The sequence below is a fragment of the Hemitrygon akajei genome, chromosome 6, assembly GCF_048418815.1.
Source record: "Hemitrygon akajei chromosome 6, sHemAka1.3, whole genome shotgun sequence".
Lineage (NCBI taxonomy): Eukaryota > Metazoa > Chordata > Chondrichthyes > Myliobatiformes > Dasyatidae > Hemitrygon > Hemitrygon akajei.
The window spans coordinates 155,886,832-155,914,298 of record NC_133129.1 but is presented as its reverse complement, the minus strand read 5'-3'; the positions used below and the strand labels follow the sequence as shown (position 1 = coordinate 155,914,298).

Sequence of the window (27,467 nt, the reverse complement as noted above, 5' to 3'; positions counted from 1 at the left end):
GCCTCAGAACAGAAAAGACCTCCTCCTTTGTAAACTGTATACAGTCCATGATCTCAGTGCTGCTTTACCTTCCCATTCTCCACATTGAGCTCTGTCTGTTCAGTGTGGAGAATGGGAAGGCAAAGCAGCAGTGAGCTCATGTTTCTATCCATTTCACCATCTTGTCAATGTCATCCTAGTTTCCACTTCCATCAAGAATATCTATCTTGCCAAGTCTTGTAACTTCTATCACTGCAAAAACTAAGCCATTTAAAAATTATGCATAACATGATACATACAAAACTATTAAAGGACGCCATTACAAATTATGTCCTTTTCAGAAAAACATCCATCTGTTTTCAACAAAACATCAAACAAATTCTGTATCACAAAGCTAATTCTTCTCTATAATGCTGCAATATTATTTCAGCTTTTTGGAACTGTATCAACAAAAGGTTCCAACAATCAACTTTTTCTAAATAGCATCTTCTGCCAGACGCCTCTGTCTGCTTTCTTCATGACACAAAACATATCTTCATTGGAATGACAAGCCATATTATATGGTTCTGGACTGAGCAATGAAGCCCACAAAGGTAGACAATGCCTCAAAATAAAATTCGGTAACAGAATAATCCTGGCCAAAATGCTTCAGACACACAGATCTGTCAACTGTCAAGGATGCCAAGATTTTCAATGAGTTCAAGTATCATTGGAATTCAGAAATTATTTTAACATTGTTTTTAAAAAAAACTTAACTTTGTTTCTTCCTTTTATCCTTACATCTCTAAAGTCCCAATTCAAGTTAAGTGACTCACAGGTCCTTACCTGAAGTAGCCTGCGCATAATCTAAATGCAGGTTTCCTAGTCAACAGATTTCATGTGATTCTAATAGCAGGGTACAGCCAGGAAATAGCCTGCTGAGTCTGGCCAGTAAATTTGCAATTTCAAGGACTATTATAGATTGTCAGAACTGCTGACAAAATCCAGCAAATCAAAGTTAATATTTTCCCTAACACCTATAATATTTTAAAATCGATTTTACAAACGGCATGACCACTTTGTCAACTTGATAAATATCATGGTAATCCTGAATTGGATCTTCACTTACTATGGCACTCGAAGCTTTAAACCTCAGAATTCTGCCTCTTTTATTAGGTCCATCTTCATCAATTTCTTCTCAGTGAATTACAATCAACAGAAACACACTCCATTCATTGGAATTTCTATCCAGAATGTTCTTTGCTCAAAACATTTTGCATTTTAACTTGCTAGAATACAAGTTGATAACAGCATACCAGGAAAGCTTAACAAAAGAGATTAACTGCTTACCTCTTTAACGAGGATTTTAAAATAAACAAAGAAATATTAAAGGTTGCTAAAAAAAACAGGTCATATTCGACCAAGCTTATTAATAGCATGTGCATCACTACTTTTTCATCCAATTTTATTACAATGAATATAAATCAAAGTGGTCAATCTCCTTTGTTAATTGATAATTAATTCCTTCCTCTGCTTGTTTATCTCTTAAAAACTGAACCTGTTAATGAACTAATACTAACAAAGAATTGCATGATTGTTATTACAAAAGGTACAAACAGCATTAAGTCAAACCAGGACCTCATCATTGTAGCATATGGCTTCCAGCAGGGATATATTTCTAAACCTATTTATCCCTTGGATCATTTTGAGAAACAAATATTTCTTACGATGAACTTACCTCACATTGCAACTTACATTTGAACTGCAATCATATTACCCTTAATATACGAAAATCTCATTTGTGATAGAGGAATAATATTAAAAACCTAATTATGTAATACTTTATATTTATATTATTTAATATTAGAGGGGCAGCATATTAGTGTAGTGATTAGCGCAACATTTTACAGTATAGGCGACAAGGTTTCAATTCCTGCCGTTTCTTGTAACGAATTTGTACGTTCTCCCCATGACCGTGTAGGGTTCCTTCCACAGTTCAAAGAAGTAACAGTTGATAGGTCAATTGATCATTGTAAATTATCCCGTGATCAGGCTCGGCTTAAATTAGGAGACTGCTGGCCAGCGTGGCTCAAATGGTTAACAGTGCCTGTTCTGCACTGTACCTCAAGAAATAAATAACAATTATAAGAGTATTATATAAAACCTCTGGAAATGATTCAGTAAGTTATAAATTAAAGAGAGCATAGAGTTCTTCATTCTGTGGTTTGAACTGATGAAACAGGCATCTGTCAACTCCTTTTCTTGGAAGAAGATTTTATACAGTGATAACCACAACAAAATGTAATGTTTGCTAAGTACAAAATACAGAAGGATCAGAAATAAGTCAGTGCATGCTCTTTACAATCAATTCTATTCTTCAGTCTAATTTTTGTAAGTGATTAGTTCACCAAATATTGTGTAGTACAAACCAGGAGATTTAAAGATTCTATCTTTTTTTTTGTAGGTACATTTGAAATAATTCACAGAAGCAAGTTCAGTATGTTGCAATGTCAATTCTTTCACAACAGAAGAGCATAGTTTTGAATATACTTTTTGCAGACCTGGAGTAGATTAGAAACTACTGCCTGTAAGGTCATTATACAACCCACCAGATCAGGCATGTTCATTTTTAAAGGAACTAGAGAAACAACATTCTACTAAATAAATCACCATATTTTGAATACACGTAAAACATCCAAAGGAAAATAAGGTAAGTAGTTTATAGTATCTCTGCTTTTTTCTTTTGCTTTAAATTGTTGAATTCTAAATTGAAAATGTTTAGACAAATGTGTTGTGCCAGCTCACTTTCCTACTTTCTTTCCACAGTTCTAAATTTTCACTTGCATCAGAATGCTCGTCAAGCTTTCTGTAAAGATTACAATTTCCTGTGTCTCATACTTTAAAACTGCATGTTCCATCAACCCTTTCCATGAAACAATTTCTTCCAACCTTTATCCTCAGTTTTGAAATGATCACTCTTACTGACTTACCAGTCTGTGAAAGTACAACCCAACTTACCTTCACAAAAATATCCAACAGAATGCTCGGCACAAGCCTATTTTATGGCTGAATCCTATACTTGAAAATCAAGCACTAAACATTTGCAGATCCAAGTAGCAGGCTATTTTTTTCTCTTTCAAGCTCTAACTAGCATGTTAGAGCCTGAGAATTTGGGAGAAAATATATATCTTGCTGCAATGCCTTTGGAACTTAAAGCATCTTTCCTTAAGTGCTAGAGGAAATTATGATAAAAGTTCTTCCTCATTCCCCTCTGACATACTCCTTCTTTATTATGCTGGTCTCTTCTTCTATGGAGAGTTCTTAAAAAGCTATGAAAAGGTGCAATGTAGGATGAAGATCCCACAAATATTCTGTCCTATTTTCTTTCATGAAACGGGAAGGAGCTATTGATTTTCATTATAAGAAACATATAAGATTCTGTAAGGTAGATGGGGGAACTGACTTACAAATTTACTGTTTCCCTTTGAGGGCAAATCTGCAGTTAGGGAACAGAGCCTCAGGGCAGGACACCCTTGAAATGAGACTGAATTTCTTCTTTTGTATAGTTGAAAGCCTTGGAATTTTGTACATCAAAGAGTTGTTAATATTAAGTTATTAAGCATTCAAAATTTGTGACAGATCTAGTTTTAGCCACATGGGGATCAACAGTTCTAGGGAAATAAGACTGGAGGCCAAAAAGCAGATCAGTCATGACATTATTGTCATGACTGGGAGGGGGAGGGGGAGATCTGAAATGATAGGAGAAGCACCCTCGGGTGCTACCCTCCCCCTTTCTTTCTCCCTAGACCTCCCATCCCATGATCCTTTCCCTTCTCCAGCTGTATATCTCTTTTGCCAATCAGCTTTCCAGCTCTTGGCTTCATCCCTTCCCCTCCTGTCTTCTCCTATCATTTCAGGTCTCCCCCTCCCCCTCCCCCTTTCAAATCTCTTACTATCTTTCCTTTCAGTTAGTCCTGACGAAGCGTCTCAGCCTGAAACGTCAACTGTACTTCCTCCTATAGATGCTGCCTGGCCTGCTGCATTCCACCAGCATTTTGTGTGTGTTGCTTGAATTTTCAGCATCTGCAGATTTCCTCATGTTTCCAAGGTCTAATTATAAGTATTTTACAAAGTCTATCATGCATTATTCCTTTAGACTTTCATGTGTTGCTACCTGAACATATTAAAACTGAGTGCAACTATAATACCAATCATGAGGAAAACATTTCTGCAAAATATTAAAATGTATTGCTCCTCATTTTTGTTCATTTAAAACACAATGGCTTCGTTCTGATACTAGATCCTTCTTGACGTTTAGCATGAAAAAATATATCTTAAGGACACTGGCTGCTTTAAAAGATTTGAATATGTAAGTTCTGGCTTTGTCTGGGGATGTGACATACCAGCTGTTTTTTGTATTTATTTTGTGGGCAGAGCTTGTTTTGGTCATCCCACATGATGCTATGAAAAAGAAGTCCCTTAAACAATTAGGCTCTCAATGTCAAATCCTCCCAACAATTTCTTCAGGTTAATGCTGGTAAGATCATCCTAATTAAGTGTGTTACTGAATTTCTGCTATCAGTATCAAGCCACCAGTGCTTGCTGCAAAATATAACACCAAGGGACAATTTTGGAAGGAGGTGAGGGAAGTAATTTGGGCAAACCATTTTTAAAATGGCACAGAGAGTCAGCTTTAGTCACAGGTATAAAAAAGGTCCATAATTTATTCCAAACTATGCAGTTAACCTTTCATTTCAAGTAAATCTATTTAATTTGTGTAATCACAAACCACAGCAGAAGTAATTACCGTAATATTCTTTTTCCTATAAGAAGCACAGAGGGTTCCATCGGTTAATCAGGGCACCTGCTTTTTTGGGACAACTCTTAAAAGAACAAAACTTGAGAAAATAGCCAGGATTTCCTTCATTTATTCGGGATACTACAGCACTTAATTGGGACAGGAGACTGTTACCTACACACACAAAATGCTGGAGGAACTCAGTAGGACAGTCAGCATCTACAGAAAAAAGTACAGTCAACATTTCAGGCCGAGACCTTTCAGCAGGACTGAAGAGTCTCGGCCCAAAACGTTGACTGTACTTTTTTTTCATAGATGCTGCCTGACCTGCTGAGTTCCTCCAGCATTTTGTGTGTGTTGCTTAGATTTCCAGCATCTGCAGATTTTCTCGTTTGTAGTTTCTAACTAGCATCAGTTGTGTGCACATGCATGTCTGTTTAGACACTACATCATGCTTACAGCAAATAGTTTTAAAATAGCATCCGTTGCACGTGTTGGCGATTTTTGTCACTGACAGCAAGAAATAAGCGGTAAGACAATTCAGAACTGTTTTGCTCGCTGTGGTTTCAAGCATTCAGACTTGGAGATGCTGGAAAAAGCTGGGAGTGAAAATGAAACAATTTCACTACTTCAATAAGTTAAGAACTACGGAGAATTTGAAGGCATCTACAGCCATCTTGAATGTTATAATGAAAATGAAGATTTGGAGGATGCAATCATTGAAAGCATTCCATGAAAACAGTCTATTTGCACTAGATGTCTGCGCTGATTTTGTTCATTTACAGTCAATCAAAAGAACACAGCAGCATACACAGATGAATTCCTCCATCGATAACTATTAGGAACTAATAAAGTTTTATAGTCCTGTATTGATAGTGTTCTAATCTGCTCTGTACTTCATTTAAATACATAATTTCAGAACCAGGTTTATTATCTCCAGCATGTGTCATGAGATTTGTTAACTTAGCAGCAGCAGTACAATGTGACACGATATTACAGAACGAAAAAAAGTAAATCAATTACAGTAAGTATATACGTATATTCAATAGTTAGGTTAAAATAGTGCAAAACAGAAATAATTTTTCTTAAGAAGAGAGGTAGCGTTTATTGGTTCAATGTCCATTTAGGAATCAGGTGGCAGAGGGGAAGAAGCTGTTCCTGAATCACTGAAGTGTGTGCCTTCAAGATTCTGTACTTCATTCCTAACGGTAACAATAAAAGGAGGACATGTCCTGGGTGATAGAACTCCTTAATATTGGGCACTGCTCCTTGTAGATATCTTGGATACTACGAAGGCAAGTACCCAAGATGGAACTGACTAATTTGACAACTTTCTGTAGCTTTTTTCGGTCCTGTGCAGTAGCAACACCACCCACCCCCCCCCCCCCCCACCCCCATACCAGACAGTGATGCAGCCTGTCAGAATGCTCTCCACAGTCCATCTATGGAAGTCTTCAAGTGTTTTAGTTGACAAAACAAATCTCTTCAAATCTCTTCTTTGTTACTCATTTAAAAGGTAGTTTGGCTTTTATTTTATACCTTTTTAGTATTTCCATGACACTTCAGCTAACTGGGGCAAAATATACTGGTCCTGATATGTCGAATTAACCGGAATCCACTGAATTCACCGACCTTTCCAGCACTAGTAACTTCAAGCAGAATTAAGGTAACTGAAATTTTTTTAAAATCCTTTTAAAATATATCTTCTATTTGATGAGGCTGTTTTACAGAGTAGGAATTGAAGGGAGCAGGACCACTATTGTGGGTGACACCTGAGATGGACAAACTGATTCTTAGTCCAGAATAAATATCATTGACATTATTCACTATCAAAATTCAACAACTGTGGTGTGCCGATTTAACTAATTCTTCGCAGTTTATACCCATGTTATAAACATAAGTACCCTTAATTTAACACCCACTGTTTAAGATATATTTTAATTCAGAATGAGATTTAATATTAAGACAGTTGCACAAAGGGAACCAGGAGATAATAAGTACTAATAAAGAACAAGATTAGATATTAGTTATAAAGTGATGTATACATAAACGTATTTAATATCTTGCACATTTGAAACACACCACGTCATTGAAGCATCTGCTGTTCACTAGCATTTGCTTTCATCAAGGAAGTGCTTAGTATCATTTGCACCAGCTGTAAATGCTCTCAGAGATACTCTACATTGACTGAATGCTACATATTTACCAGGTGTCCGGCAAATTCTAATTCTGCAAGCAATTCCAGTTTCTGCAACTATTTGCACTATACAGGTAATGTTATTTTGGTATTATATTCATATTAAAAGCAAGCATACACTATTGTCACAGTAATTGTGCTAATTAACAGCTGTCTTGTATGTAAGTAGATTTACAGTACTTAATACAGAACATACACTTTTATCTAAACTAATTCTTTTTGACTTACTTGTTATGCTATTTGTTTGGAAAAAGTGCTAAGTGACGCCAAGTGATTTAAATAACAGCCAGTCTCTATATTTTTCTCTACTGTAGTAATTTTCTTCATTAAAATAAGAAAAAAATTATATCTTAATTTTAAGGTTAAAAGGAAATGTTAACATCTGCAAAGCAATAAGCTGAAAAGAAAAACAGACAATTCAATTATCGTGTGTTGTTGTGGAGAAATAATTAATTTTGTCGCCAAGTACAGCCGAGCATCATATTAGCAGTATTCATTCAATATATCTACATCTAAGGACAGTGAAGGTCCATATGCTAAACTATTACATGTTAAAATATCCAATCAAATTCAAATGGATCAATGGTAGCTTTATTGAAAGAAAGTACAAAATGAGCGAAGATCCTGAATGAAAGTCTGAAATTCCCAATTGTCATCTTATTGAGGAAAAGCTAAGTTAGCTTTAAATACATTTAGTAAAGAAGAAAGAGGGAGTAAGTCAAAGAAAAGGACCAACTGAACTTAGGCAGAGGTCTTCCACGTTCTTTTGATGAAGTCTGAAAGTTATTTACATTTAGAGTATTACTTGGGCAATTCCATCACTGTTCATTGAAATGTAGAAATTAACAAATTAGAAGTGGGCTCAATGCGTCTACACTATTCAAAAAATGATAATGAGTTTAATCCCACCTTCCAATTCTGTCTATAATGTTGCAGATTGTGGTTGACGGTATATATTTTTAAATGTGCCTGAAAGTGCTCTGACAGGCTTTTTAAATGTGATTGACATTTTCGTTAAAACAATTTCTTGGATGGAAAAATCTTTCTTCAATTCATTTACAAACCTTTGCTCAATACCCTTAAATCCATGTCCATGAGCTGAACATAACAGTGCAAAGAAAACGATCTACCTCACAGCCACAGTTAACAAAGACTATATGCAGTGGATTTTCTGCAAGGAAAAACAGCAAAAACCCTGAAAGACTTTGTAAAAAGTAGCAAAGCTCTCTGTAAGTAGAAACCAAATTAGATATAATTTTAAGTAAAGAATATTCCAGCATCAAGAATACCTTCAAAAGCTGATGCTTCAAAAAGGTCACATCCATCATAAGGATCCCCATCACCCAGGGCATGCCCTCTTTTCATTGCTACCATCAGGGAGGAGATACAGGAATCAGAATCAGGATTAATATCACAGGCATATGTCATGAAATTTGTTAATTTAGCGGCACTAATACAATGCAATACATGATAAATATAGAAAAAATTGTATTACTGTAAGTAGATGTATGTACAGTATATTAAATAGTTAAGTTAAAATAAGCAGTGCAAAAACAGAAATAAATACAAAAAAAAGTAGTGAGATGGCGTTCATGGGTTCAATGTCCATTTAGAAATCCAGTTAGAATGTCCATTTAGAGAACTTTAGAAGTCAGGAGCCTGAAGACACACACTCAATGTTTTAGGAACAGCTTCTTCTCCACTATCAGATTTCTCAATGGAACACTACCTCACTATTTATGTTCTCTTTTTGCAATACTTATTCAAATTTTGTCTATATATATTTCTTATGGCAATTTATATAGTTTGTTATCAATTGCACTGTACTGTGCCATAAAACAAATGTCATGACATATGCCAGTGACATTAAACATGATTCTGATTCCAAGCCTAAATAATGTTAATATTAAAATGATACTAAATTTACCTCATTTATCATTACATAATTATGACAAATTTGGTTTCAATATTTCTTTATCAATATAGTGCCGCTATGCTCAAAGACTGACGTTAAAACGTAACAAATTAGCACTGAAGGTTCCATCGAAACCATAGGAAAAATACCACCAACTGACATTTAAATAAAAATAATTTCTTTACATTATGACAACTGCAGAAGTTTCTCATTGTTGACTCTAGAGCATGTCTCGTTTTGGTGTAACATGATATCAAGTGTGACTGAATAGAATTACTTTAAAGGCATAACATGTCAACTTCACTGAACACAAGAATCATGTAAAAACATGATTTAATTCAACAAAACATTAGCTGTGAAACTAAAATTTAAAATACGCTTGTGCCTTGTAGTATAATTTAGCTTAAGTATTCATATGAAGTTTAAGGTTACAACTATTTTAATACCACATAAATCAAATGGCAATATTGAAGGGCATCATTGCGTTTTTGCTTCCAATTCACTAAACAACTATGGGATATTACATGTAAATACAAAATTAAAAACATTTATTTTCCTCATTTTCCATCCCAACTTCAGATTACTGACGGATTTATAAGCAGTAAGAGATCAATAGCAGCTCTATGTTCAACACAGAACTTAGTAAGCCAGTTGGATCCTACAAATTCAGATATTAAAACCGAGAAAGCAGCATTGAGACTCCAGAGAAACCATCTGCTGAAGTGTCAGGCGATGTATTTGGACTCACAACCTCAAGTCGAAGACCAATATACTACCCTTGACCTAAGACAGACACTTAATAATAAGACATACACAGAAAAGATATTGTCAATCTCATTAAAGTCCTGCAGAATTCTCATAATGGACTTTTGCATAAATAATATTAAAGTATACCCGTTCAATTAAAATCTTTTAGCATTCCAGGCTTTCTAACTATTTCTTTTTAATCATGTAAGTAAACAAATATTGTTTTGGGGGAATATCAACCTTTAAAAAGCTATCAAAATCCTCTTATTGTACTTCTGTAATATATTTTCTATTAAGGAATCCACCTTTTGTGCAAATCGATGAATAGAGTACAGTAATCTGCAGTATTTAGGTTGTAGTCACGCTTAGCCTCCTCTCTGCTGAGCACAGCGTGGTTCTGCCAGCACCAGATGACCAAGACATTCTGTGGGTCAGTGAGCATGGTTTAGGAATGGATCAGGAGAGACAAGCTTATGGAGTGCATCAGAGGCCACAGGCACCTAAACCCTTGCAAACATAAAATAGATCAGAAGTTGGTCTGCGTTAGGGAACTAGCCAAACTAAATTGTGTCACCAGAGTAAATCAAGCGGTCATTTTACAGTGCTGATTAACTTCAACGCCGCCGCTTCAACCAAGTTTACTCACTGGTCCGACACTCATAGCGTCCATGTCCTACTCCGTGGCCCTGGCAACGCCAAATTCTGGCGCGATACCTGCCGGGAGATATAGTCTATTCCCAACATCGAGAAAATAAACTACAAATCCCATCAGGTAGCGTGGTCCTGTCTTTAATCGGAATTGTGTCCGCCAGGAAAACGTATTATCAGATTTAGTTCCGGAAACAAATTAAAAGCTGAGCAGGAAACCTGAGGTGTAATTTAAAGTCTCCGTAACATTATTTGTGTCCAAAACTTTGTACCTATAAAACTAAACGAAAAATGTAAATGGGTCGACCTTAAACGCTCTCCAGAGATGTCATCTGGCCTGCCCAGTATTTCTAGCATTTTCTGCTTTTTCAGATCTCCAAATTACAGTATCTGCAGTATTTTTAAAAGCAAAAGAAAATATATTGAAAATACTGGAAGTGATTACCAGGTCAAGTTTCTCCTCGGATGGAGGGAGAAACTCGATCTTTCAAATTGATTTTGTTATGTTATAAACCTACAGGAAAGAGTACATAGTAGTCAATTACATTTTAAGAGACATGCAGATCAAGAACTTGAGGAAAGGAAGAGCAGGAACTGATTCACATGGACATGACAAAGGGGTAGGAATTGATCAAAAGTTGATGAAATTTTCAATTTCAGGGTATGTGGTGAACCACATATACCTGTCTGGACACGCCCCCCCCCCCCCCCCACACACTGACTCCTCCTGTGGCTCCTCCCACAGACCCCGGTATAAAGGGGATTGGGGCCTGAGCCCTGCCTCTCAGTCTCCAGGATGTAGCCTGGTGGTCAATTGCTGCTTGTTCTTTCTTCCAGTCAATAAAAGCCGATATCTCGCCTCACGTCTCAGAGAGTTATTGATGGTGCATCAGGGTATTAATAGTTTTTTTTTTAAAAACACAAACGGAGTTACCTACAATTCAAAACATTCTATGAGGGAGGAAACTAGGGAGTGTAATGGAACGGAGTGTAATATACCTCCTGTACCTAATAAAGTGGTTACAGAGTGATTTCATGATCTTTTCTTGCCGTAGCACATCCACTTCCAGTGTCAAGGTGCTGTGCATTCAGTGATGTTCTTCTGCACACCACTGTTATAACACGTGATTATTCGAATTATTGTTGCTTTCCTGTCAGCTTGAAGCAGTCTGGCCATTCTTCTCCGACCTCTATTGTTAACAAGGCATTTTGCCCACAGTACTGCCCATTACTGAATGTGTGTTGTTTTTTGCATCATTCTCTGTAAACTCTAGAGCAGAGGTTCCCAAATTTTTTTTATGTCATGGACCCCTACCATTAAGCAAGGAGTCCAAAACCCCAGATTGGGGAACCCTGCTCCAGAGACTGTTGTGCATGAAAATCCCAGGTAGTCAGCAGTTTCAGAGATACTCAAACCCACCCCTTTGGCACCAACCTTCACTCCACAGTCAAAATCACTTACATCATATTTCTTCCCCATTCTGAAGTTTAGCCTGAACTTCCTGAGCCTTTGTACATTGAGTTGCTGCCACATGATTGGCTGATTAGATATTTGCATTAACAAGCAAATACTTGGGTGTACCTAATAAAGTGGCCACTGAGTATAGGAGTATACAAGTACATAGAGCATTGAAAGTGTTGTTACGGGTGGCGAAAAAGGTTTTTAAGAGCATTATATCGTTGTTGTATAAAGTCAATGGTGAGTCCAAACCCATTATAGGTTGAGTACCCCTTATCCGAAATGCTTGGGGTTGGAGGTATTTCGAATTTAGGATTTTTTCAGTGTTTGGATTAAATAACGAGATAGCTTGGGATTGCCATCATTTCCAACTCTGAATTTGCTGCTACCAGTAAGCAGTCTTTGTGCGATTAACACCAGTTAATCGCACAAATGTGATGCAACCGTTCAGTGTGTTAGATTTTCATCAGTGATAATCTTCGCAAACTCATCAATGAATTTCTCTGCTGCTTCATGATCATCAGATGCCTTATCACCACAAATCTTTAAAAATTCAATGCCGTGCGTTTTCTTAAATCTCTGCAACCAGCCTGCTGAATATTCTAAGGTTCATTTATTATCAAAGCATGCATCGGTATACAACTGAGAAATCTGTATTCACAATTACCTTCCATTTTGCTTGTTTCATAATCACCGTACCATTAAGCAGCATTTATTCACTGCAATGCTGACGAATCCATTCTTTCAATACACGACTGAGGTCTTAATTTTTCACTTTATGCAGTGTTTTTCTCTGTTTTTCATTAACTTTTCTTCATTACATATGTGGGGTCACTTCTCAGAACTGTTTGTGGTGCGCAGAGACCTGAGCATTGCCAGGGAACCTTCCCAGCACCTTGTGGAATTTTCCATTTGTGAAGTCATGTCAGCACTCAAAAAGGTTTTGGGTTTTGGATAAGGTGGTACTCAACCTCCATAGGAAAGGTGAGGTTGGACTGGAAAAAGTACAGAAAAGATTTAGGTAAATTATGCCAGTTCTAGCAGGCTGTAGTTATCGGGAGAGTTTGGCCAGGCTACGTCTTCACTCCTTGGAGCACAGGAGAATGAGGGATAACATTATAGAGATTGATTTTTCATTGATAAATACAACATGGAACGGGCCCTACCAACCCAATGAGCTGTACTGCCAAGCAACCCACCTATTTAACCCTAGCTTTATTACAAGACAATTTACCAGTACATCTTTGGATTGTAGGAGGAAACTAGAGCACCGGGAGGAAACCCACATGAAGAAACTTCACTGGAAGAACATACAGACCTCTTATGGAGGACACCAAAATTGAACTCCGAACTCCAAACTCCAACACCCCAAGCTTTAACAGCGTTGCACCAACTGCTACACTGGGCGGTTGGGTGGAAATGCATCTCTACCAAAGGAGGTGTAAGGTGTTCCTTCACTCCATTAGTCTGCAGCTCACTCTTGGGACCAGCTTAGCCCCTAACCAGGGTCACGTGAAGCCATGGGAACAGGTGGGGGATGGTCGTATGAGCAGCTGGGGCATATCACAAGTCTTGGTTATGTGACCACTGAAGCCAGGCGGACAATCTCTGAAGAGTATCGATAATGGCTGGGGTCACCCGTCCTGTAAAGACACTGCCCCCAGAGGAGGCAATGGAAAACCACTTCCGTGGAAAAATTTACCAAGAACAATCAGGGTCATGGAAAGACCATGATCGCCCGCATCATATAACACGGCACTTAACGAACAAAGCAAAGTGCTTCCATGGTTATAAGATCATGAGGGGCATTGATAAAGTGGCTGGTAGCAGTCTTTTCCCCGGATAAGGAGTATTGGCTTAGAGTGAGATCTAAAAGGGACGAGGGCATTTTTTCAAACAGAGGGTGGTGAATATATGGAGTGAGTGCCAGAGGAGGTAGTAGATGTAGGTATAGTATTATCATTTTAAAAGTATTTGGATAGGTACATGCAGGGGCAGTTCTTGAGGAATGTCAGCCAAATGCAGGAAACTAGGACTAGCTAGGTGGGTACCATGGACTGGTTGGGCAAAGGGCTTGTATCTGTGCTTTATTGCTCAATGACTCTATGATTCTATGTTTCACTTTTTAAGGAAAAAGACAAGTATAGCTGGACTAAATTGGTAATAAACATTGGATAGAACCAATTGGTAATAAATTAGGTAGAACATTCTGAGTTCATGAATAGTGACGAATAGATGTGTTTTTCCTTTCTTAAATATGAAGAAAGAGAGAAAGCCAGAGAGGCAGAGAAAATAGAGGTGGGATTTTAGAGCCCAGGACCTGGGGAAGAGATCATTGACAAGAGAAGTGTGTAGGTGTCCTTGAAAATAGGGGAGCAGGAATTCAGATGCTCAGTTCAAGGTGAAATAAGAAAACGTAACTGGGAAAATTTAAGTCAGCTTCACACTAACCAGAGAGGAAGATGAATTCGGTTGGTCAGGAATGGAGTTTGTTGTAGGAATCGAAGATAATAATTTTGGTTTTCCCACGCACAGTAATCCAGAATTGGACGCCAAAAAGCAGGCCAATAACACAGAGCATGGGTTGAGCAAAGTGTTGGAGAGGTAAACTTACATCAGCAGCAAAATTGTCATTAAGGGTAGCATACTGAGGAAGGGCAGAGAATCATAAATAGTTCCCCAAAGGAAACTAAGGTAGAGGCAAGGATGGAACCTTTAGATATTTAACATCAGAAATAAAGGAATAGTATAGTATTATCATTTAAAAAGCATTTGGATAGGTATGTGCAGGGGCAGTTCTTGAGGAACATCAGCCAAATGCAGGAAACCAGGACTAGCTAGGTGGGTACCATGGACCTCATTTAGGCTAGGAAAGAAAGTCACTGAAGGAGAAAGTACAGTTGCCCCCATGACACAAGCAGCACAAAGGTTGATAGAGTACTAGGCTCATAGCTTTTCCTTACGTCAGATGTTGGTTAGATGAATAATGTTACACTCAGGTTTTGAAACTAGGTTCTGGTTTCAGCTATTAGCTGGTGGATGTTTAAAAGTTCGTGTTAGGCTCCATAACAAAAAGAATTCATAACTAACATTGTCAATGGCCAAAAGAGGTGATAACATCTGTGTCTTGGTAAGGTTTGAATAAAATGGGTGTAGCCCTAGAATAATGTTAACTGCGAAAACATCAACTATGGCATGCTTATCCTGATTGAAGCAATATTAAATAGAGTTGCCAAATGAGACCTTTAGAAACAACTTTAAAGAGATCAGGGCTGCAGATGTTAAAGCAAAGCCAATCTCAATTTATGGACTTTTCAAAGTTTAATACCAATAGACTGGGTTTGCATTTCACATAAGCAGGGGCAACATTATAGTGTAGCTGTTGGCATAATACTATTACTGCACCAGTCACCTGGGTACAACTCCACCACTGTCCATAAGGAAGTTGTACATTCTCCCCATGATTATGTTGGTTTCCTCCGGGTGCTCCAGCTTCCTCCCACATTCCGAGGATACACAAGTTAGTAGGTTCGTTGATGACATAGATGTAATAGGGTGGCGGGTGCTCATTGGTACAGAAGGGCCTGTTACTGTGCTGTACCTCTAAATAGAATAAAATAAAGAATGGGTTTAGAAACTTATTAGTACCCTGCTAGCTTTTAGTCCCAAGCAGACAATAAATATCCAGCTCCTCCTGGGTCCTGGTCAAACCACAAAATAGCTCTGAACCAAGGCCAGCCATCATTTAACTTTTCTTTCTGATTAATTTACCCAATTTTCTGGAAAATTTCATTCCAATTTACCATACCATAATCAAAAGTCATTTTTTCCTTCTGATCAAGCTAACTTCTGTTAGACCACGAGACCATGAGACATAGGAGCAGAATTAGGCCATTCAGCCCATCGATCCCGCTCCATCATTTCATCATCCCAGATCCCAGATCCCATTTAACACCACACACCTGCCTTCTCACCATATCCCTTGATGTCCCAACCAATCAGGAATCTATCAGCTGCTTTGAATATACCCAAGGACTTGGCCTCCACCGCAGACTGTGGCAGAGCATTCCACAGATTCTACCTAGTGGAGGATGAGTGGTAACCCTTCCACCCATCTTCCTACAATCTGCAAACTTTGCCACAAAGCTATCAACTCTATTATCTAAATAATTGACAAACAATGTGTAAAAGGACTCAAAGTTCTGCTGAAGGGTCTCGGCCTAAAACATCGACTACTTTTTCCCATAGGTGCTGCCTGGCCTCCTGAGTTCCTCCAGCATTTTGTGTGTGTTGCTTGGATTTCCAGCATCTGCAGATTTTCTCATTCTTTTCCCTTCTTATAGCTTTTTTAGCTGCCTTTTGTTGGATTTTTAAATTTTCCCAATCATCCAACTTCCCACTCCCTTTTGCAACCTTATATGCCCTTTCCTTGGCTTTTATGCGGTCCTCAACTTTCCTTGTCAGCCACAGTTACCTACACCTGCCATATGAGAACTTCTTCTTCTGTGGGACATATCTATCCTGAGCCTTGTGAACTATTCCCAGAAGCTTCTGCCATCTTTGTTCTACCACCATTCCTGCAAGTATCTCCTCCAATCCACCTGGACAAGTTCCTTTCTCATGCCTCTGTAGTTCCCTTTATTCCATTGCAATACTAATTCATGCAACTTATGCCTCTCCCTCTCAAATTGCAGTATGAATTCAATCATATTATGGCCACTGCCTCCAAAGGGTTCCTTTACATTAAGCTGACCAACAAAGTCAGGGTTATTACACAGCACCCAGTCTAAGATAGCCTTTCCCTTAGTAGGCTCAAGTACAAGCTGCTCTAAAAAGCAATATGTAGACATTCAACAAATTCCCTCTCTTGCGATCCGACACCAACCTGATTTTCCCAGTCCCCTTGCATATTGAAGTTCCCCATCACAATTGCGACATTACCCTCATTACGTGCCCTTTCCAGCTCCCTTTGCAATCTCAACCCCACATTTTGTCTACAGTTCTTTTTACTCCTCGCTCAGGAGTTGCTTCCTAAGATGACTGGGAATGCCTAGCAATGATCTCCACCTTCCAGACCTTTCTATCTATTCCAGCCTTCATTGCTTCCATGAATTCTAGGCCATTATCTCCAAATGATGCACTTTCAAACCATACTGGGCTCCAAAGATTGAAAAATCATTTGTATCTCTTCCCACTGATGTTCCAATAAAAGAATGACACTTTAAAACAGAGAGAAAAAATCATTAGCTAGAATTCAAAAGGTATGGAGTTGGCAGAACAAAGATTTATTGAAAGTGAATTTAACAATGTGGAATGCAATAGCTATTTGTTAAAAGGTCATTTTGCAAATGTTTTCATGAATAAATCATGAACCCAAAATAATTGTTTAAAGTAAGTTGCACTAATTATCGGCTTACTGTTAAAATGATAGCTTAATAGCAACATCTGTACATGGTCAGTTCTGCATTATCACGGTCTTCATTTTCTTTTCATTTCTAACATGATTTTCTATTCAGTTTCCTTTCAAAGATCCAGCCAGCTTTCTACTGCAGCAATGTCCCTGCAACTGGTTTCAGAGAACAGCAATACCAACCTTATACACCCAGGATTCTCCTTAATGAATTTTCATAGTGAAATCTTTCTTTTTGGACAGAAAGGATGGCCTAAAAGATCCTGTAACACAGGTGTTTTCCTTCTTCATCTCAAGAGTTACCAGATGAAACTTAAACCTGTTTCGTTTTCATCTGAATCTTGCTATCTCCCACCACTGCGTCGGCCTGCGGTAACTCATTACTCAGATCCTTCAGAGGCAGGAAGCCTTTTTTATCTCATTCACGGTGGGAGAACTCCAAATAATGAGCTGCCTAATACACTTTATGTCATGATGGTTTATGACAATACTGCCAAAAAGCGGACATCTCTTCAATGCACTGAAAAGAAACTAACAGGAGAAGTTCCCAGTGGAAGATATGGCCACACCATCAATGTGATTCAGGACAAGGGAGAAACTATATGTGTCTTGTTTGGTGGTAGATCCTACCAGGCTCCTGAACAAAGAACTACAGAAAACTGGAATTGCCTGGTGGATTGTTCACCTGAGGTTTTTCTGATTGATATGAATACAGGCCATTGTACATCCCACGTGATTCCAGAGATAGAAGAAGGCTTTTCATTCCATGTTGCCATTTCAAAACTTGACACCATCTACATATTAGGTGGTCATTCTATTAAAAACAATGATCGTCCTGCAAGATTGCTTAGTCTAAAAGTAGATCTTTCAGACATCCATCCAAGTGTGAAATGTACAATACTACATGGGGGTATCTCTGTATCAAGTGCAATCGTGACCCAAGCTGGCACAGATGAATTCATCATTGTTGGTGGTTATGAATCTGAGAGCCAGAAGCGGATGATTTGTAACACCATCACTTTGGAGAATAATAACATTCAGATTTTGGAAAAAGAACCCCCAGTGTGGACTAATGACATCAAAGCAAGCAAAACCTGGTTTGGCAGTGATATGGGAAGTAGTGCGGTGTTAATAGGAATTCCTGGAGAAACAAAACAAGATGCACCAAACGCACACTACTTCTACGTTGCAAATTTTGGACAGCCTAAAGAAGAAAGCCAGATGTCTGCCAGCCAGGAATCCTTTACTGATCCCGAGGAATACAGCACATTTGAAGATTCAGAAGAATTTCGCTTTGATGTGGAAGCAGATCCCTCTGACGATGTGGAAAACACGGATGATGCTGATGAGGAAGGTTATTGGATTAAATGTAGTGCCAACTGCAATGTAAACATCAAGATCTGGGTGCCTTATTACTCTACAGAACTCAATAAACCTGCAATGATCTTCTGCTCGAATGCAGGTGATGATGGACACTGGGTACATGCTCAGTGCATGAATCTCACGGAAATGCAGCTGATTCAGTTTTCTCAGGAGAACATAAAGTACTTTTGCAATGAACATTATATTGACAGAGGAATTAAAACTCCACACAAGCCAAAGCAGATAAAGCGAACGCCGATAAAATCCCCCCGTAAGAAGTCACCGGCAACACTGAAAAGGGTGCCAATGAAGAAGAGCTTTCTGAAGAGACTGTTTGATTGAAAATGTTAGACATGTTAATTCTATGTTTAGAAATTTATGAAAAATAGCATTTTTAATGTTGATATCTCAGCATACTGGTTTTTTGGTTATTTAGGTTTGCTACCCTACAAAGATAACAAGTATTATTGTCTGGAATACAAATGCAGCAACCAGCAACCTAAACTAGCTTCTTATCATTTACCGATGACAATGTCTAAGTTCTTTCTTGAACATAAATATAAATTATCTGATTTAACAAAAGACACCATTTACTCAAATGAGACGACTAAACTAAATTGCCAAAGGTGCTCAGAATACTATAAAACACAGTAAAATACATTAAAATGCAATAAAACCTTTTGTGTAATAAGATCCAACATTTAAATGATGTATGGAAGACCAGGAAGTTTTTATTGTTTGATCATAAACTATTATGTAATGTTAGCTTTAGTGTTTCTTTGGTGTTATTGCCTTGAATGCAACATTTGATGCAGAAATGGATTTTTAAAGAAACTGATTACAAATTTCATTTTATTGCTCTGCTTGTTAATTCAGCAATTATTAACTTTACTTCTGTGGTGTTAATGTTACCTAGAAATAAAAATGATAATTACCCTTTGAATTGAGACTTTTAAAGATCGACACAATAAATTTCATTTACTGAAAGCTCTGATACTCAGAATTCAATGGCTAGTGTAAGGTAACATAAAGCTCGGAAGATCAGTCATCTGCAGGAATGTGATGAATCTCAACTTTCCATTTATTCCCATGCTCCATCTGTCTTGGATACACATCCGAAAGATTTGTTTGTAATGGTTTCCAGTTATAATTGCTGTGTTATAGTTTTCCAGATTCTCTCCAGACATGTTCATGTGTTTAGTATTGCCGGTCTCAATACTAGCAAGTATGATACTTAATGTCTTATCCCTACAATCTAATAGCATTCATACGTAATAAACTCCCGTCCCAAATCCTGACTTAGGTCAAGATACATTCACCTACCACATGTGATCACCAACCTATTTTGGTTTCCTAGTTTAGCAACCACTCAATTTTAACTGTCTGGTCTTCACTTCCAAATCTCTCCTTGGCAGCACCTTCTCACATCTCATAATTCCCACTAGTAATACAAATTCCAAAGATTCCCAATAGTTCTGCACATATTTAAAACTCCAGCATCTCTGATTTTGATTATTCCATCATTGGCATCCTTGCATTTAAGATCTGGAAGTCCTTCCACGATCTTCTCTGCCAAATATCTTGCGTTATTAAAAGCTTTTCTATGGAGCTTAATTGGATATTTTATTTAAGTTGTTTGTCTTGTTGTTCAAAATAATTCTCCTTATATAATCATAACAATAATCTGACATAACACACCAACAAGGCCCCATTCCAAAAAAAAGGTTAACACTAAGTCATGGAAAGAGATGTCAGGGAAAGTGACAAAAAGTTTGGCCAAAATAGTAGGTTTAGCAAACAACTAGAAGAAAAAGATCAAAATATTCAGTCTACCACATCCACATCAACCCTTTTGTCTATCTACGCTAATCCCATTAATTTGGTTTTCTATCTCAATACCATATTCCTGCAATCTCCCATTCCTTTGTATCTAGAAATCTGTCAATCTCCTTCTTCAGTAATGGCATATTCATATCTTATTCTCCTATGGATGACAATGCCTTAGGTTCACCAGCCTCCAAGTGAAGAAGTTTCCCATCTCAATGCTAGAGATTTACTATGCATTTTGAATGTGACTCCAAGTTGTAGACCCCTCTCTTGAGCCATATGAATTACCTTTCCTGTGTCCCATTTGTCAAGCTCTGTTAATTTCAATGAGACATCCGCTCATTCTTCTAAATTCTTGTGAATGTAAACCTAATCAACCAAATGTCTCTTCATACAACTGCCGCACCATCCCAGGAATAAGTTTAAGTAAACATTTATGGTGCTCCTTGTATATCTTTCTTAGGTAAAGAGACAAAAAACTGTATGCAGTACCCCAGGTGTGGTCACCAGGGCCTGTGCACAAAACCTCAAAGCCAATGAAAGGCAACACACAAGTTCTCTTCTTAACAGCTAGCTGCTGCACCTGCATATTTACTTTCAGTCACAGGTGTACAAGATTTATAGGTCCCTTTGTATTTCAAGACTTCACAGTCTATCAACATTTAAATAGAAATATGCCTTTCTGTTTTTTTTCTACAAAAGTGAATAATTTCACATTCTTCCACTTCGAGTGCAGCAGCGCTACATTTGCCAGCACTCAATTCATGCCATTATCGAGAGCATTTTGGAAGGTGACAAACAGACCAAAACAAGAAGCAGGGGAGAGGCTTAGGGACAGCTTTCCAGAGCCAAGTGACTTGGAATCTAAACACATTCTCACACATTGAGGTGGAATTGATACTGGGGATATGAAAAAGATCACAATTATAGGAGCACATATATCTTGAAGAACTGTAGGCCAGTAAGGTATGAAAGCAAAACAAGGATGATTATTTTAAATTGAGATATTCGTTGAGCACAGACATAATGGATTAAGATGATCACGATGCATTGAAAAGGTCAAGTCATAAGAGAAGTTTGAATCAGGGTTTCAGCAGTTGAGGAACTGAGAGAGGAAAGCAGGGATGTGGTCAGGAATTTATTTTTGAGTTGAATATAACACCAGGAGAGATTCCAGAAGATAGAGTCAGTGGTCAAGGCACAGGGCATATAGGGGAGACCAAGCATTTAAACTTCCCAATATTTAGTTAGAGGAAGTTTCTGCACATGCTCAATATGTTAGACAAGCTTAGATCTAGAAGTCCAGCAAAAATATTGCAATTAATCTAATGAACAGAAGATGTTTAGAAAAGCACAAAAGGTCCAGCAGCTAGTTGATAACCATGATTAACCAAAACAAACATTAGCCCAAAGACCTAACCCCACCAGAGCTAAATAAAGACGAGAGATTATCAAGAACAGAAGCAATCAGTAAGTAATAGAAGAAGAAATTTGAAGCCCCTTTAGCCAAGACTGCCTTTGATGTGAGTGTCCTTGTTTCCGTTCCATAGCAGGCTATTCATTACAACTTTAATATTATTCCAGCAAAGCAAGAGGCTGAAAAGCTGAAAAGTAACAAGCTTCCTTGAGCAGATGAAAATGTTCCTCTGATGAAATTCCAAAAGAGTCTCCAATGTGAAACATTAACTCTGCTTTTCTTTACACAGATGTGACTTGGTTTTTGAGTAGTTCCAGCATTTTCTGTGCTTATTTGAAAGTCATAAAACTTCAGTCAAATTGACTGAGCTCTAAATTATTTCAAAGTTCGAAGTTCAGAGTACATTTTTATTATTAAATTATGAATACAATACACGTCATTGAGATTCATCTCCTTACAGACAGCTACAAACAAAATTAAAAAACCCATTAAAAATGACTGTCAAACACCCAGTGTACAGAGGAAAAAATGTGCAAGCAATAAAAATAAGCAAATAGCATTCAGAACAAAAGTGCGTCCATAGACACAAAGTCTGGAGCAGCCAGAGCAGGCCCACAGCCTCAAACTCTGCCTCAGTTCAGCGCAGAGCTGAATAAATGTCACGGAACCCTTAGATATGGAGCCTATAGAGCAGCCAGTGCAGGCCACAGCCTCAGCCTCAGTTCCGCGCAGAGCCGAATAAATGTCACAGAGCAGCGAGCAGAACCAGCCTGACCCTTGCCGCTTGTCCCGACATCCTGCCTTTTCAATCCATCTGGCCTAGTGTTTAAATCATCCAAACATCAGGTTGCTCCTTGCACTAGGACACAGGCAGTGTCACATTGATACGTGCCATGCCTGAACCCTGCCACCTCATACCAGATCTTTCCAAATCAGCCTGGTGCTTAGTTCGATATAACCTCGCTCTCAGTTTAGGTGGATGGGCCTCAAGACTGCGTTAGAAAATAAAGGATTTCAGGAATGTGTACCGTACAAGAAATTAAATGAATGAATGCTCCAATCCGCTCACCATAACTTTGCCTCAAACAGCCTCGATGTCGCCTCGACTTTGCCTTGTACCTGTGTGCCTCGACCCGAGATTCAGCCTCGCCTGCACTCACCTCTCCATTGTTTGTGGTGATGGTTTACCATAGACTTTGCAAGAAAAAGTGTTACTAATAAAGTATTGAGTCCTATTCTTTGTTTTGTCTGCCACCAGTAAGTAGTCACTGAGCTTCTTAAACCAGAATTATTTACTGAAGTATATTGTAAAAACAGGAAGACCAAGATCCTAATTCAACATGCTCCCATCACATAACCATAAGACCTTAAGACCAATAGATGTAGGAGCAGAAATAGGCCATTTGGCCCATCAAGTCTGTTCGGCCATTTCATCATGGCTGATTCAATTTTCCTCTTGGCCCCAGTCTCCTGCCTTCTCCCCATATCCCTTCATGCCCTGACCAATAAAGAATCTATCAACCTCTGCCTTAAATATACATAAAGCCTTGGCATCCACAGCTGCCTGCAGCAAAGAATTCCACAGATTCACCACTCTCTGGCTAAAGAAATTCCTCCTCACCTCCATTCTAAAAGCATGCCCCTCTATTCTGAGACTGTGTACTCTGGTCGTGGGCTCTCCCACCATAGGAAACATCTTCTCCACATCCTCTCTATCAAGGCCTTTGCCATTCAATAGGTTTCAATGAGGTCACCCCCCATTCTTCTGAATTCTAGTGAACATAGGCCCAGCGCCATCAAATGCTCTTCATATGACAAGCTATTCAATCTTGGAATCATTTTCGTAAATGGCCTTTGAACCCCCTCCAGTTTCAGCACATTCTTTTGACAATAAGGGGCTCAAAACTGCTCACAATACTCCAAATGAGTCCTCACCAGTTCTATATAAAGTCTCAACATTACATCATTGCTTTTATATTCTAGTCCTCTTGAAATAAATGTTAACATTGCATTTGCCTTCCTCATCAATCTGCTAATCAACCTTTAGGAATCCTGTACAAGGGCTCCCAAGTCCCTTTGTGCCTCTGTTTTTTTGTATATTATTTCTACCAAAGTGCATGACCATACACTTCCCAACACTGTATTCCATTTGCTATATATTTGTCCATTTTTCCAATCTGTCTAATTCCATCTGTAGGCAGTTTGTCCACCATTTCCTTGACCCCCATTACTAGCTCTCCAGCTCTACCATTTTCCAGTGGTCTGATATCCTCTCTTACCTCTCTTTAAGTATCTGAAGAATCTTTTGGTATCCTCTTTAATATTATTGGCTGGCTTACTTTCATATTCCATCTTTTATTTCTTAATGACTCTTTTAGTTGTTTCCTGGTGATTTTTAAAAGTTTCCCAATTCTTTAACTTCTGACTAATTACTGCTGTATTATATGCCTTCTCTTTGGTTTGTATGTTGGCTTTGACTTCTCTTATTAGCCACGGTTGTGTCACTTTGCCTTTAGACTACATCTTCCTTTTTGATATGTATATATCCTGTGCATTCCGAATTGCTTCCAGAAATTCCAGCAATTGCCTTTCTGCCATCATCCCTGCCAGTGTTGTTTTCCAATCAATTTCTGCCAACTCCTCTCTCATGCCTCCTGTAATTTCCTTAACTCCACAGTAATACTGATATATCTGACATTAGCTTCTTCTTCTCAAATTTCAGGGTGATTTCGATCATATTATGATCACTTCTCCTAAGGGTTCTTTCACCTTAAGCTCTCTAATCATTTCTGGTTCATTGCACAACACCCAATCCAGAATAGTTGCTCCCCTAGTGGGCTCAATCACGAGCTGCTCTAAAAGGCCATCTCATAGGCATTCGAGAAATTCAGCCTCCAGCACCAACCTAATTTTCCCAATCTACCTGCACATTGAAGTCCCCCATGACTATTGTAATGTTGCCCTTTTGGCATGCATTTTCTATCTCCCGTTGTAATTTGTAGATCACATCCTTACTACTGTTTGATTGTCTCTATATAACTCCCATCAGGGTCTTTTTACCCTTGCAGTTCTTCAGCTCTACCCACAACGATTCAATACCTTCCAACACTATGCCACCTCTTTCTAATGATTTGATTTCATTTTTTTACTAACAGAGCCATGTCACCCCCTCTGCCTACCTGCCTGTCCTTTCAAAACAATGTGTATCCTTGGACATTAAGCTCCCAGCTATAATCTTCTTACAACCAAGATTCAGTGATACCTACAACATCATACATGCCAATCTGTCACTGTGCTACAAGTTAAACTGCCTTATTCTATATACTGCTCATTCAACATCTTCAGTCCTGTACTCACCCTTTTCAATATTGTCTGCCTTTTCTGTTGTCACACATTCTGCTAACTGCAATTCTACATTTTCATCAGCCTCTCCTTTCTAGAAGTCTTATTACAGATTCCCTTTGTTTATAAACTAACTACCTCATCCTCAGCACTATCACTCTAGGTCCCATTGCCCTGCCAAATTAGTTTAAACCCTCCCAAACATCTTTAGCAGATCTGCCTGCAAGGGTTTTGGACCCCCTCGGGTTTAGGTATAACCCATCCCTTCTGTACACGCTGTATCTTCCCCAATTCAATTCACTCCAAGAAATGGCTGAGAGCACAGATACAGCAAAAGCTATGGACCATTCAACATCTCAGTTGTAACACTGAAGACCTATGCTCCGAGTAGCTACAGTATACCTCGGGTTAATTATTCCTATGCAGTTATAACTCTGGCATCTATGCAATATTGTGAACAATTGCCAGGGTATTTCTCTCTTCACAAAGAACAGATCAAATCCAGCCCAGCTATTTATTTATCACCTACGTGGTCTACATTAAGTCATCAGCAATGTGGTGGACGTTGTCATCAACAATCCTATCAAGTGGCACTTACTCACCAGCACCCTATTGAATGATACTCAGCTTGGGCCCTGCCAAAACCACTCCAACCAGACCTCATACAACCTTGGTCCAAACGTGGGCCAATTTTCTGAATTCCTGAAGCAAGCCACTGTTCTTGCTATTAAGACAGCATTTAACAGAATGCAGCATCAAAAATAACTGGTAAAACACTCATGAAGTTGGAGTCAAACCTCACATAAAGAAAAATGTTTGAGGTTGTAGGATCAGCCCACCTCAGGACATATCTGTAGGCGTTCCTCAGGACTATATGCCAGCTTTAACCATCATCATCTCTTTCATCAGTGACGATTCTTTCAACATTAGGTCAGAAGAGGAAATGTTGCTGATGATTTCACCATTCACAACTCATCATCACACAAGGCAATCAAAACTGCAGCAAATCTAGACAGCACTTGGGATAAGTGGCAAGAGCCATTCATGACATAGAAGAACGAGACACTGACCATCCAGGAGTCTAACTACCCACCATTGACATAAACTGGCATTACCGTCACCAGATTTCTCATCATCAATACACTGGGGGTCATCATCAATCAGAAACCAATCTGAAGCAGAGATGTAAGAGCAAGTCAGAGACTGAATAACCTGTGCCAAGCTTATAACCATATAACAATTACAGCATGGAAACAGGCCATCTCGGCCCTTCTAGTCCGTGCCAAACGCTTACTCTCACCTAGTCCCACTGACCCGCACTCAGCCCATAACCCTCCATTCCTTTCCTGTCCATAGACCTATCCAATTTTACTTTAAATGACAATACCGAACCTGTCTCTACCACTTCTACTGGAAGCTTGTTCCACACAGCTACCACTCTCTGAGTAAAGAAATTCCCCCTCATGTTACCCCTAAACTTTTGCCCCCTAACTCTCAACTTGTGTCCTCTTGTATGAATCTCCCCTACTCTCAATGGAAAAAGCCTATCCACGTCAACTCTATCTATCCCCCTCATAATTTTAAATATCAAGTCCCCCCTCAACCTTCTACGCTCCAAAGAATAAAGACCTAACTTGTTCAACCTTTCCCTGTAACTTAGGTGCTGAAACCCAGGTAACATTTTAGTAAATCTTCTCTGTGCTCTCTCAATTTTGTTGACATCTTTCCTATAATTTGGTGACCAAAACTGTACACAATACTCCAAATTCGGCCTCACCAATGCCTTGTAAGATTTTAACATTACACCCCAACTCCTATACTCAATGCTCTGATTTATAAGGGCCAGCATACAAAAAGCTTTCTTCACCACCCTATCCACATGAGATTCCACCTTCAGGGAACTGTGCACCATTATTCCTAGATCATTCTGTTCTACTGCATTCTTCAATGCCCTACCATTTACCATGTATGTCCTATTTGGATTATTCCTACCAAAATGTAGCACCTCACATTTATCAGCATTAAACTCCATCTGCCATCGTTCAGCCCACTCTTCTAACTGGCCTAAATCTCTCTGCAAGCTTTGAAAACCTACTTCATTATCCACAACACCACCTACCTTAGTATCATCTGCATACTTACTAATCCAATTTACCACACCATCATCCAGATCATTAATGTATATGACAAACAACATTGAACCCAGTACAGATCCCTGAGGCACACCACTAGTCACCGGCCTCCTACCTGACAAACGGTTATCCACCACTACTCTCTGGCATCTCCCATCCAGCCACTGTTGAATCCATTTTACTACTTCAATGCCTAACGATTGAACCTTCCTAACTAACCTTCTGTGTGGAACCTTGTCAAAGGCCTTACTGAAG

General features: G+C 38.7%; 2 protein-coding genes across 6 annotated transcripts in view; one reads left to right on the top strand and one right to left on the bottom strand.

The window, feature by feature from the left end:
• Positions 1 to 10,344, bottom strand: part of iftap (intraflagellar transport associated protein) — a 39,270-nt gene extending 28,926 nt beyond the window's left edge. For 2 of the 5 annotated variants that reach the window (XM_073049641.1, XM_073049645.1), the window contains exon 1: positions 10,262 to 10,344. Coding sequence is in view for 1 of the 5 variants with exons in the window: in XM_073049646.1 (XP_072905747.1) it covers positions 10,262 to 10,285 (24 nt within the window). In the remaining 4 variants the exon portion in view is untranslated. Of the gene's footprint in view, positions 1 to 794; positions 814 to 10,215; positions 10,235 to 10,261 lie in introns of those variants that run through there. The other 3 variants (XM_073049646.1, XM_073049644.1, XM_073049643.1) reach the window with 3 other exon arrangements.
• rag2 (recombination activating gene 2) lies at positions 2,566 to 19,446 on the top strand. Its single transcript, XM_073049640.1, has 4 exons — positions 2,566 to 2,668; positions 6,304 to 6,422; positions 6,966 to 7,027; positions 17,239 to 19,446. The coding sequence occupies exon 4, from the start codon at positions 17,277 to 17,279 to the stop codon at positions 18,834 to 18,836; it is 1,560 nt and encodes a 519-aa protein (XP_072905741.1). The 5' UTR covers positions 2,566 to 2,668; positions 6,304 to 6,422; positions 6,966 to 7,027; positions 17,239 to 17,276; the 3' UTR covers positions 18,837 to 19,446.
• The last annotated feature ends 8,021 nt before the right edge of the window (positions 19,447 to 27,467 follow it).